General features: G+C 54.9%; 1 protein-coding gene across 8 annotated transcripts in view; it reads left to right on the top strand.

The window, feature by feature from the left end:
- Positions 1–17,473, top strand: part of TSHR (thyroid stimulating hormone receptor) — a 95,950-nt gene that overhangs the window by 66,041 nt on the left and 12,436 nt on the right. For all 8 annotated transcript variants that reach the window (XM_075614626.1, XM_075614631.1, XM_075614630.1 and 5 more), the window contains one exon: positions 8,732–8,800. In XM_075614626.1, coding sequence (XP_075470741.1) covers positions 8,732–8,800 — 69 coding nt within the window. The remainder of the gene's footprint in view (positions 1–8,731; positions 8,801–17,473) is intronic.

The following is a 17,473-nucleotide window of genomic DNA, read 5'->3' as shown; positions in this document are numbered from 1 at the left end:
CATGGCTGGGGGGGGTGAAGGGCATGGCCGGGGGGGGGTGTAGGGCATGGCCGGGGGGGGGGGGTGAAGGGCATGGCCGGGGGGGGTGGGGTGAAGGGCATGGCCGGGGGGGGGTGGGGTGAAGGGCATGGCCGGGGGGGGGTGGGGTGAAGGGCATGGCCGGGGGGGGGGTGGGGTGAAGGTCATGGCCGGGGGGGGTGGGGTGAAGGGCATGGCCGGGGGGGGGTGGGGTGAAGGGCATGGCCGGGGGGGGGGGTGAAGGGCATGGCCGGGGGGGGTGAATTGCATGGCCGGGGTGGGTGAAGGGCATGGCCAGGGGGGGGTGAAGGGCCTGGCCGGGGGGGGTGAAGGGCAGGGCTGGGGGGGGGGGGTGAAGGGCCTGGCCGGGGGGGGGGTGAAGGGCCGGGCCGGGTGAAGGGCCGGGGGGGGTGAAGGGCAGGGAGGGGGAGGCGAAGGGCAGGGAGGGGGGGGGCGAAGGGCAGGGAGGGGGGGGGGCGAAGGGCAGGGAGGGGGGGGCGAAGGGCAGGGAGGGGGGGGCGAAGGGCATGGCCGGGGGGGTGGGTGAAGGGCATGGCCGGGGGGGGGGGTGAAGGGCATGGCCGGGGGGGGGGGTGAAGGGCATGGCCGGGGGGGGGTGAAGGGCATGGCCGGGGGGGGGTGAAGGGCATGGCTGGGGGGGGTGAAGGGCATGGCCGGGGGGGGGTGTAGGGCATGGCCGGGGGGGGGGGGTGAAGGGCATGGCCGGGGGGGGTGGGGTGAAGGGCATGGCCGGGGGGGGGTGGGGTGAAGGGCATGGCCGGGGGGGGGGTGGGGTGAAGGGCATGGCCGGGGGGGGGGTGGGGTGAAGGTCATGGCCGGGGGGGGTGGGGTGAAGGGCATGGCCGGGGGGGGGTGGGGTGAAGGGCATGGCCGGGGGGGGGGGTGAAGGGCATGGCCGGGGGGGGTGAATTGCATGGCCGGGGTGGGTGAAGGGCATGGCCAGGGGGGGGTGAAGGGCCTGGCCGGGGGGGGTGAAGGGCAGGGCTGGGGGGGGGGGGTGAAGGGCCTGGCCGGGGGGGGGGTGAAGGGCCGGGCCGGGTGAAGGGCCGGGGGGGGTGAAGGGCAGGGCTGGGGGGGGGGGTGAAGGGCCAGGCCGGGGGGGGGTGGGGTGAAGGGCCAGGCCGGGGGGGGGGGGGTGAAGGGCCGGGCCGGGTGAAGGGCCGGGCCGGGGGGGGTGAAGGGCCGAGCCGGGTGAAGGGCCGGGCTGGGTGAAGCGCCGGGCCGGGGGGGGTGAAGGGCCGGGCCCGGGTGAAAGATCCCTTCCCCTGCGGTTACTTACCTCGCACCGGGCCACGCTCCTCCTCTTCCTCGGGTTCCTCGGCGGTCTCCGTTTCCCCCGGCGAGGCGGAGCTGAGACGCTCAGGTCAGGAGCGGCCCGTACAGCTCCCGACTGAGAGAGCCGGAGCAGCGCTCGCGGGGATGGTGAGCTGGGGGCGCGGCCTCTAGGCCTGAAGGTGCGAGCGGCGAGAGCGTGCTCTGGGGGGGGGGGGGTGATAGGGGGGGTTCAGTTGCTGCGGGCCATCCGCCAGGAAGGGCGGGGGGGGGGTCAAGGCCGGGCAGCCGTTGAGGAGGGCGGGGGGGGGTGAGAGGGGGTGGATGGGCGAGGGGGGTGGGTGTGGGTGTGGGTGTGTGTGACCTTTGGCCCGTCACTCCGCCTCAGGCCAATTAGAGGTGTGCGGGGGCGGGCCAAGCCTGGCCCGGGGCGGGCCAAGCCTGGCCCAAGGTCCAATGAGATTGCCGCTAGGGACACGGGGAGGGACACAGGGAGACACATACAGACACGGACACATAGGTCACTTACACAAATATATAGTAGATTCCATTAAACAGTGGTGCCGCCAGGTGGCTTCTCCCCCAAAAATGGACACAATGGTGAAGGTGTGATGCGTTGGAACACACACACACCCATCTCACCTCTTTTCGCTCCATGCGTTTACTCCTCTCCTTGACCCCACCCCCAGGCTCCTGACACCTCCTACTGGTTGGCTGTCGCTGGGTAATGCAGCCAATCAGGATGGAGGAAGCTGCCCAGACCCCTAGTAACAGCCCTGCTCCCTCCCTGCTCTGGGAAATCCTGCACCCCCCCCCCCCTCCGGTCAGGTTATATGTTAGCATTAAGTCCAGAGAGGTAATACCGGTATACACATACACGCCCAGAGAGGTAATACCGGTATACACATACACGCCCAGAGAGGTAATACCGGTATACACATACACGCCCAGAGAGGTAATACCGGTATACACATACACGCCCAGAGAGGTAATACCGGTATACACATACACGCCCAGTGAGGTAATACCGGAATACACATACACGTCCAGAGAGGTAATACCAATATACACATACACGCCCAGAGAGGTAATACCGGTATACACATACACACCCAGAGAGGTAATACCGGTATACACATACACGCCCAGAGAGGTAATACCGGTATACACATAAACGCCCAGAGAGGTAATACCGGAATGCACATACACGACCAGAGAGGTAATACCGGTATACACATACACGCCCAGAGAGGTAATACCGGTATACACATACACCCCCAGAGAGGTAATACCGGTATACACATACACGCCCAGAGAGGTAATACCGGTATACACATACACGCCCAGAGAGGTAATACCGGTATACATATACACGCCCAGAGAGGTAATACCTGTATACACATACACGCCCAGAGAGGTAATACCGGTACACACATACACGCGCAGAGAGGTAATACCGGTATACACATACACGCCCAGAGAGGTAATACCGGTATACACATACACGCCCAGAGAGGTAATACCGGTATACACATACACGTCCAGAGAGGTAATACCGGTATACACATACACGCTCAGAGAGGTAATACCGGTATACACATACACACCCAGAGAGGTAATACCTGTGTAACGGGTTTCCCCCCCCCCCCCCAATCGCAGATTATACTGTGTGGGTGCAGGAACATATAGTGTTACTCGGTATTTGGTGCTATACCTGTTGGCTCAGAGAGGTAATACCGGTATACACATACACGCCCAGAGAGGTAACACCGGTATACACATACACGTCCAGAGAAGTAATACCGGTATACACATACACGCCCAGAGAGGTAATACCGGTATACACATACACGCGCAGAGAGGTAATACCTGTATACACATACACACCCAGAGAGGTAATACCGGTATACACATACACGCCCAGAGAGGTAATACCGGAATACACATACACGCCCAGAGAGGTAATACCGGTATACACATACACGCCCAGAGAGGTAATACCGGTATACACATACACGCCCAGAGAGGTAATAACGGTATACACATACACGCCCAGAGAGGTAATACCGGTATACACATACACGCCCAGAGAGGTAATACCGCTATACACATACACGCCCAGAGAGGTAATACCGGTATACACGTACACGCCCAGAGAGGTAATACCGGTATACACGTACACGCCCAGAGAGGTAACACCGGTATACACATACACGTCCAGAGAAGTAATACCGGTATACACATACACGCCCAGAGAGGTAATACCGGTATACACATACACGCCCAGAGAGGTAATACCTGTATACACATACACGCCCAGAGAGGTAATACCGGTATACACATACACGCCCAGAGAGGTAATACCGGTATACACATACACGCCCAGAGAGGTAATACCGGAATACACATACACGCCCAGAGAGGTAATACCGGTATACACATACACGCCCAGAGAGGTAATACCGGTATACACATACACGCCCAGAGAGGTAATAACGGTATACACATACACGCCCAGAGAGGTAATACCGGTATACACATACACGTCCAGAGAAGTAATACCGGTATACACATACACGCCCAGAGAGGTAATACCGGTATACACATACACGTCCAGAGAGGTAATACCGGTATACACATACACGCTCAGAGAGGTAATACCGGTATACACATACACACCCAGAGAGGTAATACCTGTGTAACGGGTTTCCCCCCCCCCCCCCAATCGCAGATTATACTGTGTGGGTGCAGGAACATATAGTGTTACTCGGTATTTGGTGCTATACCTGTTGGCTCACAGGAGGGCTGAGCTACCGCCACGGGGAACCTGGGGCAATTATACTATGGACAACCACTTACATTCGGTGCAGCTCCTCCACCTGCGATGGCTCCCACCAAAGGGGGAGTGGTTCCTCGCAGGACAATCACAATAATCACATAGACATGAAGTAATATAACTAAGGACTTTACTATCATGCAAAATAACATATCACGGCAATACCATAATATAACCTGTGTCATTCTCTCCAGGAGACACTAACCGTGACGTCTCGCAGGACGATTCCCCAACACCAGGTGATCCCACCCAGTGTCCAAAGAACCCCACCCAATGTCCCGCACTCTTGCAGAGAGTCAATGGGTGACTGCGCAGTCACTATTTAAGCTAAGGGCCCGGTGGTGCACGTATGATTGTATGATACCTGCCGAGCACTCCGGTGCTCGGGTCAGCAACTCTTCACAAAGGGTCAGTCGTAGGATGACGTCATCTGATCCCCAACCGGACTCCTTGCACGTGGACCGCCAGGGCGGTCACACTCTGGAATAGTCTCTGCGGACCCCAACGTGGGTCTGAACCGCTTCACAGGAACAGCAGCAGCCGCTGTGTCCCTATCTATCTAAGTGGCATTCACTATACTATAGGCCGTCCCTATAGTACAGCAACCTGTAGTGGCTTTGGGGAAACTCCTAGGGGCCTACAGGGTTAATGACCTGTCCCACTCCCCTAACTCTCTAAGTTCCTTCAGCCTCACTAATACCTAATGCGTCCCAGTGCCTACAGCAGCAAGCTGTAGCTCACTGGGGCTGGCAGCCAACGTGCTGCGCAACAAGGTGCCTGCCTGTCAGACCTCACAGCACTGACAGCCGTGACTCTGACAAGGCAGCACTCTAACACTAAGGGCAGCGTCCCTATCTTGGGCCTCCCTCAGAAATTACCCACTACCCTAGTGGAGGGTTGGGGCCTACCTAGGGTGTGGGTACCTATAGGGCCGCGGGAGCTGTACTCGCTCCCCGCACCCTTCCTTCCCTCACAGCCCCCCTGCTCCAACTGCAACTCCTGAGTGACAGGGTCCCTCTCTCTAGAACAGTCCCTGGCAACACTCTCTCTCTTGGAGTAACTAGATACCTCAGACCCTGGGGGTGCTGGCCTAGTACAGGGAGTCTGTGACTCCTGTACCCTACCTCCTTCCCTGGGCTGCTCCGGTCTCTGACTGCCTAACGTGCTCCAAGCCCGCCAAATGTATCTCTTTGCCTCTGCAGAGTTCCTAAGCCCTATTGGCTCCCTGGTGTCACATGGGGCATACAGAGGCTCATGGGATCTGTAGTCCCAGCTCAGAGCCTTCCCTGGTAGGCTAGGGCTTCGCGGGCTTTTCCTACCCTGCACTGCGCTTGCACAAGCTTTCTCTGGCTGCCCTAACCTCCCCTGGGCCTTCCCTGCTCTCGCGCGACTTTGTCCTGTCTCTGGGGCTCTCCCTGCGCATGCGCGAACTAAGGGGCAATGGCGGCGCCCTCTTCGCAAGCCGCCGGGACCTCAGAGACGCGACCGCGGCCTTAGCAACGGCCCGATCGCGTCCCCGGCAACCGGCCGCATGTGGGGGAAGCCGCGCTGCTCCCTGCTCCAGCCCCCACCCTTGGAAGCAGCCGTCGGGTCCGTCTCACCCGCGACCGCGCTGTAACAAGGGAGGGGGGTCTCCAGGAGCCACGGCAGCTCCAGGCTACACTTGTATACACATACACATCCAGAGAGGTAATACCGGTATACACATACACGCCCAGAGAGGTAATCCCGGTATACACATACACGCCCAGAGAGGTAATACCGGTATACACATACACTCCCGGAGAGGTAATACTGGTATACACATACACGCCCAGAGAGGTAATACCGGTATACACATACACGCCCAGAGAGGTAATACCGGTATACACATACACGCCCAGAGAGGTAATACCGGTATACACATACACGCCCAGAGAGGTAATACCGGTATACACATACACGCCCAGAGAGGTAATACCGGTATACACATACACGCCCAGAGAGGTAATACCGGTATACACATACACGCCCAGAGAGGTAATACCGGTATACACATACACTCCCGGAGAGGTAATACTGGTATACACATACACGCCCAGAGAGGTAATACCGGTATACACATACACTCCCGGAGAGGTAATACTGGTATACACATACACGCCCAGAGAGGTAATACCGGTATACACATACACGCCCAGAGAGGTAATACCGGTATACACATACACGCCCAGAGAGGTAACACCGGTATACACATACACACCCAGAGAGGTAATACTGGTATACACATACACGCCCAGAGAGGTAATACCGGTATACACATACACGCCCAGAGAGGTAATACCGGTATACACATACACGCCCAGAGAGGTAATACCGGTATACACATACACGCCCAGAGAGGTAATACCGGTATACACATACACTCCCGGAGAGGTAATACTGGTATACACATACACGCCCAGAGAGGTAATACCGGTATACACATACACGCCCAGAGAGGTAATACCGGTATACACATACACGCCCAGAGAGGTAACACCGGTATACACATACACACCCAGAGAGGTAATACCGGTATACACATACACGCCCAGAGAGGTAATACCGGTATACACATACACACCCAGAGAGGTAATACCGGTATACACATACATGCCCAGAGAGGGAATACCGGTATACACATACACGCCCAGAGAGGTAATACCGGTATACACATACACGCCCAGAGAGGTAATACCGGTATACACATACACGCCCAGAGAGGTAATACCGGTATATACATACACGCCCAGACAGGTAATACCGGTATACACATACACGTCCAGAGAAGTAATACCGGTATACACATACACGCCCAGAGAGGTAATACCGGACACATGCACGCCCAGAGCGGTAATACCGGACACATGCACGCCCAGAGAGTTAATACCGGTATACACATACACGCCCAGAGAGGTAATACCGGTATACACATACACATCCAGAGAGGTAATATCGGACACATACACGCCCAGAGAGGTAATACCGGACACATGCACGCCCAGAGAGGTAAAACCGGTATACACATGCATGCCCAGAGAGGTAATACCGGTATACACATACACGCCCAGAGAGGTAAAACTGGTATACACGTACACGCCCAGAGAGGTAATACCGGTATACACATACACGCCCAGAGAGGTAATACTGGTATACACATACATGCCCAGAGAGGTAATACCGGTATACACATACACGCCCAGAGAGGTAAAACCGGTATACACGTACACGCCCAGAGAGGTAAAACCGGTATACACATACATGTCCAGAGAGGTAACACCAGTATTCACATACACGCTCAGAGAGGTAATACCGGACACATGCACGCACAGAGAGGTAAAACCGGTATACACACACACGCACAGAGAGGTAATACCGGTATACACATACACTCCCAGAGAGGTAATACCGGTATACACATACACGCCTAGAGAGGTAATACCGCTATACACATACACACCCAGAGAGGTAATACCAGTATACACATACACGCCCAGAGAGGTAAAACCGGTATACACGTACATGCCCAGAGAGGTAATACCGGTATACACATACACGCCCAGAGAGGTAATACCGGTATACACATACACGCCCAGAGAGGTAATACCGGTATACACATACACTCCCGGAGAGGTAATACCAGTATACACATACAGGCCCAGAGAGGTAATACTGGTATACACATACACGCCCAGAGAGGTAATACTGGTATATACATACACGCCCAGAGAGGTAATACCGGTATACACATACATGTCCAGTACTACCTCTCATTTTTTTTTTTACTGGACAGAACATCCAAATACAGGACAGTCCGGTTCAATACTGGACACCTGGTAAACCCTATTAAACTGTGTGATAAGATGCACGTGGTCACCGAGTCACAATAATTCTGAATATAGTTTTTTTCAGGTTTGATGGAAAATAACAATTGTTAGATACCATGTGTCTCCCACAGGTGTGCCATAAAAAAGTAATCCATAGTAATAATACTGAAGGAGAAATACCTCCCAAAATAGGCACAGCTAAAGAATTTGTGCAATAGGTGAAAATGTATTTCTAAATACTCTGAATATTCACCGTTTGCACGCGTCCACTAGTTGTGTATGGGAGGATAATGATGACCAGAGCACATTGTGTTGTAGGGAATGTATTATTTCTTTCATTTGTAGCTATGGGAAACAGTCACAATGAGCACCCTCGCACACCCTCGCGCACTCCTGTATATATCACATGGTAAAAGTTCTCCGAATTTTTATTTTTGTAAATTATTGTACATTTTGTTTTTAGTGCTTTCGCCTTTACATTTTCTGTGCGAAATGAAATGATTTACCTGCAGCATCATAAAGCCGGTTTCCAAATTTCCTATGAATATGTAGGATATAATGACCATGCACACGACACCTCACTATGAGCAGCGGGCTCTGTACCGGTCTCTGGAGGGGCCACTTTGATGGTAATTAAATGGTAGAATCCTCTGGAAGCTGTCACTGAATGATGTACCATTGCATGGGTGGTGTGTGCAGGAAACACGCGCTGATCTGCTATCTGTGTTCTCCGCAGCAAACTCTACAACAATGGCTTCACCCAGGTGCAACGATACGCCTTCAACGGGACCAAACTCGATGCAGTGTAAGTAACTTCACACTCACTGGTCTTATCCACGCACACTCGCCGGTCTTATCCACGCACACTCGCCGGTCTTATCCACGCACATTCACCGGTCTTATCCACGCACACTCACCGGTCTTATCCACGCACACTCACCGGTCTTATCCACGCACACTCACCTTTGTTATCCACGCACACTCACCTTTCTTATCCATGCACACTCACCGGTCTTATCCACACACACTCACCGGTCTTATCCAGCCTAATGCATTAATGATGTTTGAAAGAGTCTTTACTAGGTGAAATGAATGACACAGCCCTGGGGGAATGAATGAGAATGAGACAGCCTGCCCTGGGGGAATGAATGAGACAGCCTGCCCTGGGGGAATGAATGAGACAGCCCTGGGAGAATGAGACAGCCTGCGCTGGGGGGAATGAATGAGAATGAGACAGCCTGCGCTGGGGGGGATGAATGAGACAGCCTGCCCTGGGGGGAATGAATGAGAATGAGACAGCCTGCCCTGGGGGGAATGAATGAGAATGAGACAGCCTGCCCTGTGGGAATGAATGAGACAGCCTGCCCTGGGGGAATGAATTAGACAGCCTGCCCTGGGGGAATGAATGAGAATGAGATAGCCTGCCCTGGGGGAATGAATGAGACAGCCTGCCCTGGGGGAATGAATGAGACAGCCTGCCCTGGGGGAATGAATGAGACAGCCCTGGGAGAATGAGACAGCCTGCGCTGGGGGGAATGAATGAGAATGAGACAGCCTGCGCTGGGGGGATGAATGAGACAGCCTGCACTGGGGGGATGAATGAGACAGCCTGCCCTGGGGGGAATGAATGAGAATGAGACAGCCTGCCCTGGGAGAATGAATGAGACAGACTGCCCCGGGGGAATGAATGAGAATGAGACAGCCTGCCCTGGGGGAATGAATGAGACAGCCTGCCCTGGGAGAATGAATGAGACAGCCTGCCCCGGGGGAATGAATGAGACAGCCTGCCCTGGGGGGAATGAATGAGACAGTCTGCCCTGGGAGAATGAATGAGACAGCCTGCCCTGGGTGGAATGAATGAGACAGCCTGCCCCGGGGGAATGAATGAGACAGCCTGCCCTGGGGGGAATGAATGAGACAGCCTGCGCTGGTAGAATGAATGAGACAGCCTGCCCCGGGGGAATGAATGAGACGACCTGCGAAGGGTGAATGAGACAGCCTGCCCTGGGGGGAATGAATGAGAATGAGACAGTCTGCACTGGAGGGAATTAATGAGACAGCCTGCGCTGGGGGGAATGAATGAGACAGCCCTGGGAGAATGAGACAGCCTGCGCTGGAGGGAATGAATGAGACAGCCCTGGGAGAATGAGACAGCCTGCGCTGGGTGGAATGAGTGAGAAAGCCTGCGCTGGGGGGAATGAATGAGACAGCCTGCCCTGGGGGAATGAGAATGAGAGAGCCTGCCCTGGGTGAATGAGACGGCCTGCCCTGGGGGAATGAATGAGACAGCCTGCGCTCGAGGAATGAATGAGGCAGCCTACCCTGGGGGAATGAGAATGAGACAGCCTGCGCTGGGTGAATGAGACGGCCTGCCCTGGGGGAATGAGAATGAGACAGCCTGCGCTGGGTGAATGAGACGGCCTGCCCTGGGGGAATGAGAATGAGACAGCCTGCGTTGGGAGGATGAGAATGAGACAGCCTGCGCTGGGGGGAATGAATGAGACAGCCTGCCCTGGGGGAATGAGAATGAGACAGCCTGCGCTGGGAGAATGAATGAGACAGCCTGCCCTGGGGGGAATGAATGAGACATCCTGCGCTGGGGGAATGAATGAGACAGCCTGCCCTGGGGGGAATGAATGAGACAGTCTGCCCTGGGAGAATGAATGAGACAGCCTGCCCTGGTGGAATGAATGAGACAGCCTGCCCTGGGGGTGTGAATGAGACATCCTGCGCTGGGGGAATGAATGAGACAGTCTGCCCTGGGGGAATGAATGAGACAGCCTGCCCTGGGGGGAATGAATGAGACGGCCTGCGAAGGGTGAATGAGACAGCCTGCCCTGGGGGGAATGAATGAGAATGAGACAGTCTGCACTGGAGGGAATTAATGAGACAGCCTGCGCTGGGGGGAATGAATGAGACAGCCCTGGGAGAATGAGACAGCCTGCGCTGGAGGGAATGAATGAGACAGCCCTGGGAGAATGAGACAGCCTGCGCTGGGTGGAATGAATGAGAAAGCCTGCACTGGGGGGAATGAATGAGACAGCCTGCCCTGGGGGAATGAGAATGAGAGAGCCTGCCCTGGGTGAATGAGACGGCCTGCCCTGGGGGAATGAATGAGACAGCCTGCGTTGGGAGGATGAGAATGAGACAGCCTGCGCTGGGGGGAATGAATGAGACAGCCTGCCCTGGGGGAATGAGAATGAGACAGCCTGCGCTGGGAGAATGAATGAGACAGCCTGCCCTGGGGGGAATGAATGAGACATCCTGCGCTGGGGGAATGAATGAGACAGCCTGCCCTGGGGGGAATGAATGAGACAGTCTGCCCTGGGAGAATGAATGAGACAGCCTGCCCTGGTGGAATGAATGAGACAGCCTGCCCTGGGGGTGTGAATGAGACATCCTGCGCTGGGGGAATGAATGAGACAGTCTGCCCTGGGGGAATGAATGAGACAGCCTGCCCTGGGGGGAATGAATGAGACGGCCTGCGAAGGGTGAATGAGACAGCCTGCCCTGGGGGGAATGAATGAGAATGAGACAGTCTGCACTGGAGGGAATTAATGAGACAGCCTGCGCTGGGGGGAATGAATGAGACAGCCCTGGGAGAATGAGACAGCCTGCGCTGGGGGGAATGAATGAGACAGCCCTGGGAGTATGAGACAGCCTGCGCTGGGGGGAATGAATGAGACAGCCTGCGCTGGGGGGAATGAATGAGACAGCCTGCCCTGGGGGAATGAGAATGAGACAGCCTGCGCTGGGAGAATGAATGAGACAGCCTGCCCTGGGGGGAATGAATGAGACATCCTGCGCTGGGGGAATGAATGAGACAGCCTGCCCTGGGGGGAATGAATGAGACAGCCTGCCCTGGGGGAATGAATGAGACAGCCTGCCCTGGGGGTGTGAATGAGACATCCAGCGCTGGGGGACTGAATGAGACAGCCTGCCCTGGGGGGAATGAATGAGACAGCCTGCCCTGGGGGAATGAATGAGACAGCCTGCCCTGGGGGGAATGAATGAGACAGCCTGCCCTGGGGGAATGAATGAGACAGCCTGCCCTGGGGGTGTGAATGAGACATCCAGCGCTGGGGGACTGAATGAGACAGCCTGCCCTGGGGGGAATGAATGAGACAGCCTGCCCTGGGGGAATGAATGAGACAGCCTGCCCTGGGGGGAATGAATGAGACAGCCTGCCCTGGGGGAATGAATGAGACAGCCTGCCCCGGGAGAATGAGACAGCTTGCGCTGGGAGAATGAATGAGACAGCCTGCCCTGGTGGGAATGAATGAGACAGCCTGCCCCGGGGGAATGAATGAGACAGTCTGCCCTGGGGGAATGAATGAGACAGCCTGCCCCGGGAGAATGAGACAGCTTGCGCTGGGAGAATGAATGAGACAGCCTGCCCTGGGGGAATGAATGAGACAGCCTGCCCTGGGGGGAATGAATGAGACAGCCTGCCCCGGGGGAATGAATGAGACAGCCTGCCCTGGGGGGAATGAATGAGACAGCCTGCGATGGTAGAATGAATGAGACAGCCTGCCCCAGGGGAATGAATGAGACGGCCTGCAAAGGGTGAATGAGACAGCCTGCCCTGGGGGGAATGAATGAGAATGAGACAGTCTGCACTGGAGGGAATTAATGAGACAGCCTGCGCTGGGGGGAATGAATGAGACAGCCCTGGGAGAATGAGACAGCCTGCGCTGGGGGGAGTGAATGAGACAGCCCTGGGAGAATGAGACAGCCTGCGCTGGGGGGAATGAATGAGACAGCCTGCGCTGGGGGGAATGAATGAGACAGCCTGCCCTGGGGGGAATGAATGAGACATCCTGCGCTGGGGGAATGAATGAGACAGCCTGCCCTGGGGGGAATGAATGAGACAGCCTGCCCTAGGGGAATGAATGAGACAGCCTGCCCTGGGGGTGTGAATGAGACATCCTGCGCTGGGGGACTGAATGAGACAGCATGCCCCGGGGGGAATGAATGAGACAGCCTGCCCTGGGGGAATGAATGAGACAGCCTGCCCTGGGGGGAATGAATGAGACAGCCTTCCCCGGGAGAATGAGACAGCTTGCCCTGGGGGAATGAATGAGACTGCCTGCCCCGGGGGGGAATGAGAATGAGACAGCCTGTGCTGGGGGAATGAGACAGCCTGCGCTGGGGGAATGAGACAGCCTGCGCTGGGGGAATGAGACAGCCTGCGCTGGGGGAATGAGACAGCCTGCGCTGGGGGAATGAGACAGCCTGCGCTGGGGGAATGAGACAGCCTGCACTGGGGGAATGAGACAGCCTGCGCTGGGGGAATGAGACAGCCTGCACTGGGGGAATGAGACAGCCTGCGCTGGGGGAATGAGACAGCCTGCGCTGGGAGAATGAGACAGCCTGCGCTGGGAGAATGAGACAGCCTGTGCTGGGGGAATGAGACAGCCTGCGCTGGGGGAATGAGAATGGCTGGGATATACACAAGTATCCTACATATGGAAAGACGCGCTGTATAACGGAATCCTGCGCTGTATAACGGAATCCTGCGCTGTATAACGGAATCCTGCGCTGTATAACGGAATCCTGCGGCATCACTGCACTGGGACAATGGGCAGAGTGGCAGGGTCAGGCGCTCCTTGTCGCAGGTATATAGAGGGCCTCTTTAATAGTGGGGCAGCGATCTGTATATATACATAGAGAAGCTTATTCATGGGACCTACTTACTGATTAGTCTGTTACTTTGTCTCAACATAGTAAAATCCCTTGTGTGTAAAACGCATCGCTCGCCCCTAAATCACGTGTAGGATTTGTAGTGGGGGAGGTAAAGAGCGCACCATCGCTATGTCCGAATGGGTTAATAGAAGGATTATCTGCATGATTAGGATTGATTTCCTTGCCTTCCTCACCTCGCCCTCTCAGAATAACATATCATGCACACACACACGTGTGCCACCTTTAGTTCTGCACTTAATACCTGTACTGACCCCAGGCGCACGTGGCTGGGAATGGAACAAACAGGCGCTCACTCCACTTGCTGGAAACATTCCGAGGGAGCGGAAAATCCGAACGAGCAGCAGACGTGGAACGCTGAGTGGCTGCTAGTGGGAGGGAGGACGTTTTCAGACAACCAAGATAATTAGGTTTGACATCCAGAGGCAGACATAGCAGGAAGTATTTTAGCTCCCTTAGAAGAGGTTTTTTTTTTTTTGTGATATGTCAGTGGTCTCCCAGAGAGGAATAGTTAAGGCACTGGTTTCCAACCTTTTTTTGGTTAAGGAATCCTATGTGAAATTCTGCAGAACCCCAACCCTCTCTAATAGTGCGCCTGAGATCAGATGCATTGTAAGGAACCACAACCCTCTCTAATAGCATGTCAGAGATCAGATGCATTGTAAGGAACCCCAACCCTCTCTAATAGCGCGTCAGAGATCAGATGCATTGTAAGGAACCCCAACCCTCTCTAATAGCGCGTCTGAGATCAGATGCATTGTAAGGAACCCCAACCCTCTCTAAGTGCGCGTCTGAGATCAGATGCATTGTAAGGAACCCCAACCCTCTCTAATAGCGCGTCTGAGATCAGATGCATTGTAAGTGTAACGGGTTTCCCCCCCCCAATCGCAGATTATACTGTGTGGGTGCAGAAAACATATATAGTTACTCATGTGTGGTGCATCACCTGTTAGCTCGCAGGAGGGCTGAGTCTCCGCCACGGGGAACCTGGGTCAATTGTACTAAGGATATTATTTACACTGATGCAGCGCCTCCACCTGCGATGGCTCCCACCAGAGGGGGAGTGGTTCCTCGCAGGACAACCAATAAACACATACAATAACATATAAGAACGAATACTTCTTTACTGATCACTAAGCATTTGAAGTAAAACAGGTAATAACGGGTTCATCTCTAAAGGTAACCCAACTCAACGTATGCTCCAGATTAGCTTATAACGGACACCACAGTGGGTGTCCACACTTAATGCGTCTCGGCGGACGATACCGACCCCACACAATAATCCCACCCTCAAGTCCAATGAGTCCCACCCAATGTCTTGCGCTCCCAATACATAGACCAACGTAGGTGTATTTGTGTGTGACTGCGCAGCCACTATGTCAATGGTAGGCCTGGTTGGTGCACGTGTGTTGTGGTGTTTCCTGCCCGGGCTCCAGCCGCGGGTGCTGCTATACCGCAAAGGGATCGCTGGATGTCCTCCAATGGTGAGGTGAATTCCAGCGTGGATAATATCACCGCTTCTTCGGTCGTCTGTACTTAATGGCAACCCGGTTGATGTCCACCGGCTGTAGTCACTCCGCACAGAGCCTCCGCACTTATAGTCTATAGGTCCCGTTAGGACCTAGCATAGGCCCAAACCTCTTGGTGGAAAATGCAGCGTCCGCTGCATTCCTTACTAGCTTATAGCTAAGGGGCAGGTCCCTAACTTCGGGCCGGTCCCTATCACACTCCGCTAGCGTGGCTCAGGGCTGTCTGGGGCCTAGGGGAGTACTGGCCTAGTGCTCGGAGTCACGGACTCCAGCACCCTACCTCTTATCCCTTGCCGCTCCAGTCCCCAACTAACTACGTAGTTCCTGCGCGCGGAATATATCTCCGGATACCAACAGAGATCCTCCTTCCCTATTGCCTAGTCCTTCGCGGGCTTTCTGGACCTTAACTGCGCAGACGCGAGCTCCCTGTAGTCCTGGAGTGCTCCTGCTTCTCGCGCATGCGCAACGCCCCTAACAATGGCAGCGCCCTGCTCCACGAACCGGCGGAACCATTACACCGCGACACCGACCGCAACCCTTAGTGCTACTCGCTCGCATATACAGGAGAGAAGGTAATACCGCAGGGGACCTGGCTACATAAGGAACCCCAACCCTCTCTAATTGCGCGTCTGAGATCAGATGCATTGTAAGGAACCCCAACCCTCTCTAATTGCGTGTCTGAGATCAGATGCATTGTAAGGAACCCCAACCCTCTCTAATTGTTTCTGAGATCAGATGCATTGTAAATTCTTCTGTATTTGGTATAATTTTGAAATTACCTGAAGAGTACAGGGGACCCTTTAGGGACACATGGGGAACACAAGAGTTTCTAGGAAACCTGGTTGAAAAACACTGAGATAAGGCCGCTCTCCCCAAGTGCAAAAAGCAGCACTAGATTTATTTATAACGGCACCAGAATAATTTTCTTTAAAAAAACATATATCAGCAACAACAAAATCCTGTTATATATAGTATTTTTTTGTTTGATTAAACCCCCCCACAATATCCTATATGAAGTCATTGGGTATTGTGTTTGGTGAATCCGTTAGCGTTATTTTTCAGCCTGTAGATTTTGATAAATGACCCTTGTTGAAAATCAATGTGGTGCTGGCTGCAGCAGCACTGAAGGGCTTAAGATTGTGCAGCCAGGGGTGAAGCCTGCACAAGGCAGCGAGAATACACTGTGTGTTTTGGGAGGAATTCCTAACAAAGGCAGGAGCAGAAGAGACGGGGTTAGAAAGAAGAATATTTGTGCCACGTCGTTATGGGGATCTGCCCACACTGGCCTGTACGATCCAGACAATGGGTGGCCAAAACCAGTCCTCAAGGGCCACCAACATGTCTGGTTTTCAGGATATCCCTGCTTCAGCACAGGTGGCTCCTGAGCCACTGATTGAGCCACCTGTGCTGAAGCAGGGATCCACTGATTGAGCCACCTGTGCTGAAGCTGGGACATCCCGAAAACCTGACCTGTTGGTAGCTCTTGAGGACTGGAGTTGGCTACCCCTGATCCATACACGAACAAGATAAATATATTGCTCCTGGAAGGCCTCACTTGGGATGTAGGAAAATATGTGCAAAATCACCCAAAATGTTATTCTTTGTACAAATTGCTTTTCTTCAGCACACCCTTCCTTGTCAGAACCTGCCAGCAGCTTTGCAGAAATGTTGATGCAAAGACATTGATGTCTGACTTTTAAAAATGGCTGAAGTCTAAAAAACCTCTGCTTTATAATTCTGGATTGTTGCTGCGCTGTTCAGTTTGATTTTTGAGCCTCAATTTTCGCATGTACAGCAGGGCCCCGCTTCTCGGCGATCCGCTAATACGGCGGCACCAAGAAGGGGCCGCCATGTTGAATTTAAAATCGCGCCTGCGCAGAACGGGCGGGTGCGCCCGCCGCGCATGCGCAGACCGCCGGTTGCGCGCGCAGGTCGCACATGCACAGAACGACGAAAATGCCGCAGGGAGCGAGACTGGCCCCGCAGGGAGCGAGAGTGGCCGCCCCGCAGGGAGCGAGAGTGGCCGCCGCGCAGGGAGCGAGCGAGAGTGGCCGCCCCGCAGGGAGCGAGAGTGGCCACCCCGCAGGGAGCAAGAGTGGCCGCCCCGCAGGGAGCGAGCGAGAGTGGCCCCGCAGGGAGCGAGTGAGACTGGCCTCACAGGGAGCGAGACTCGCCCCGCAGGGAGCGAGCGAGACTCGCCCCACAGGGAGCGAGCGAGACTGGCCCCGCAGGGAGCGAGAGTGGCC

This window comes from Ascaphus truei, chromosome 9 (genome assembly GCF_040206685.1).
Source record: "Ascaphus truei isolate aAscTru1 chromosome 9, aAscTru1.hap1, whole genome shotgun sequence".
Classification (NCBI taxonomy): Eukaryota; Metazoa; Chordata; class Amphibia; order Anura; family Ascaphidae; genus Ascaphus; species Ascaphus truei.
This window is presented reverse-complemented; position numbering and strand designations above follow the sequence as displayed.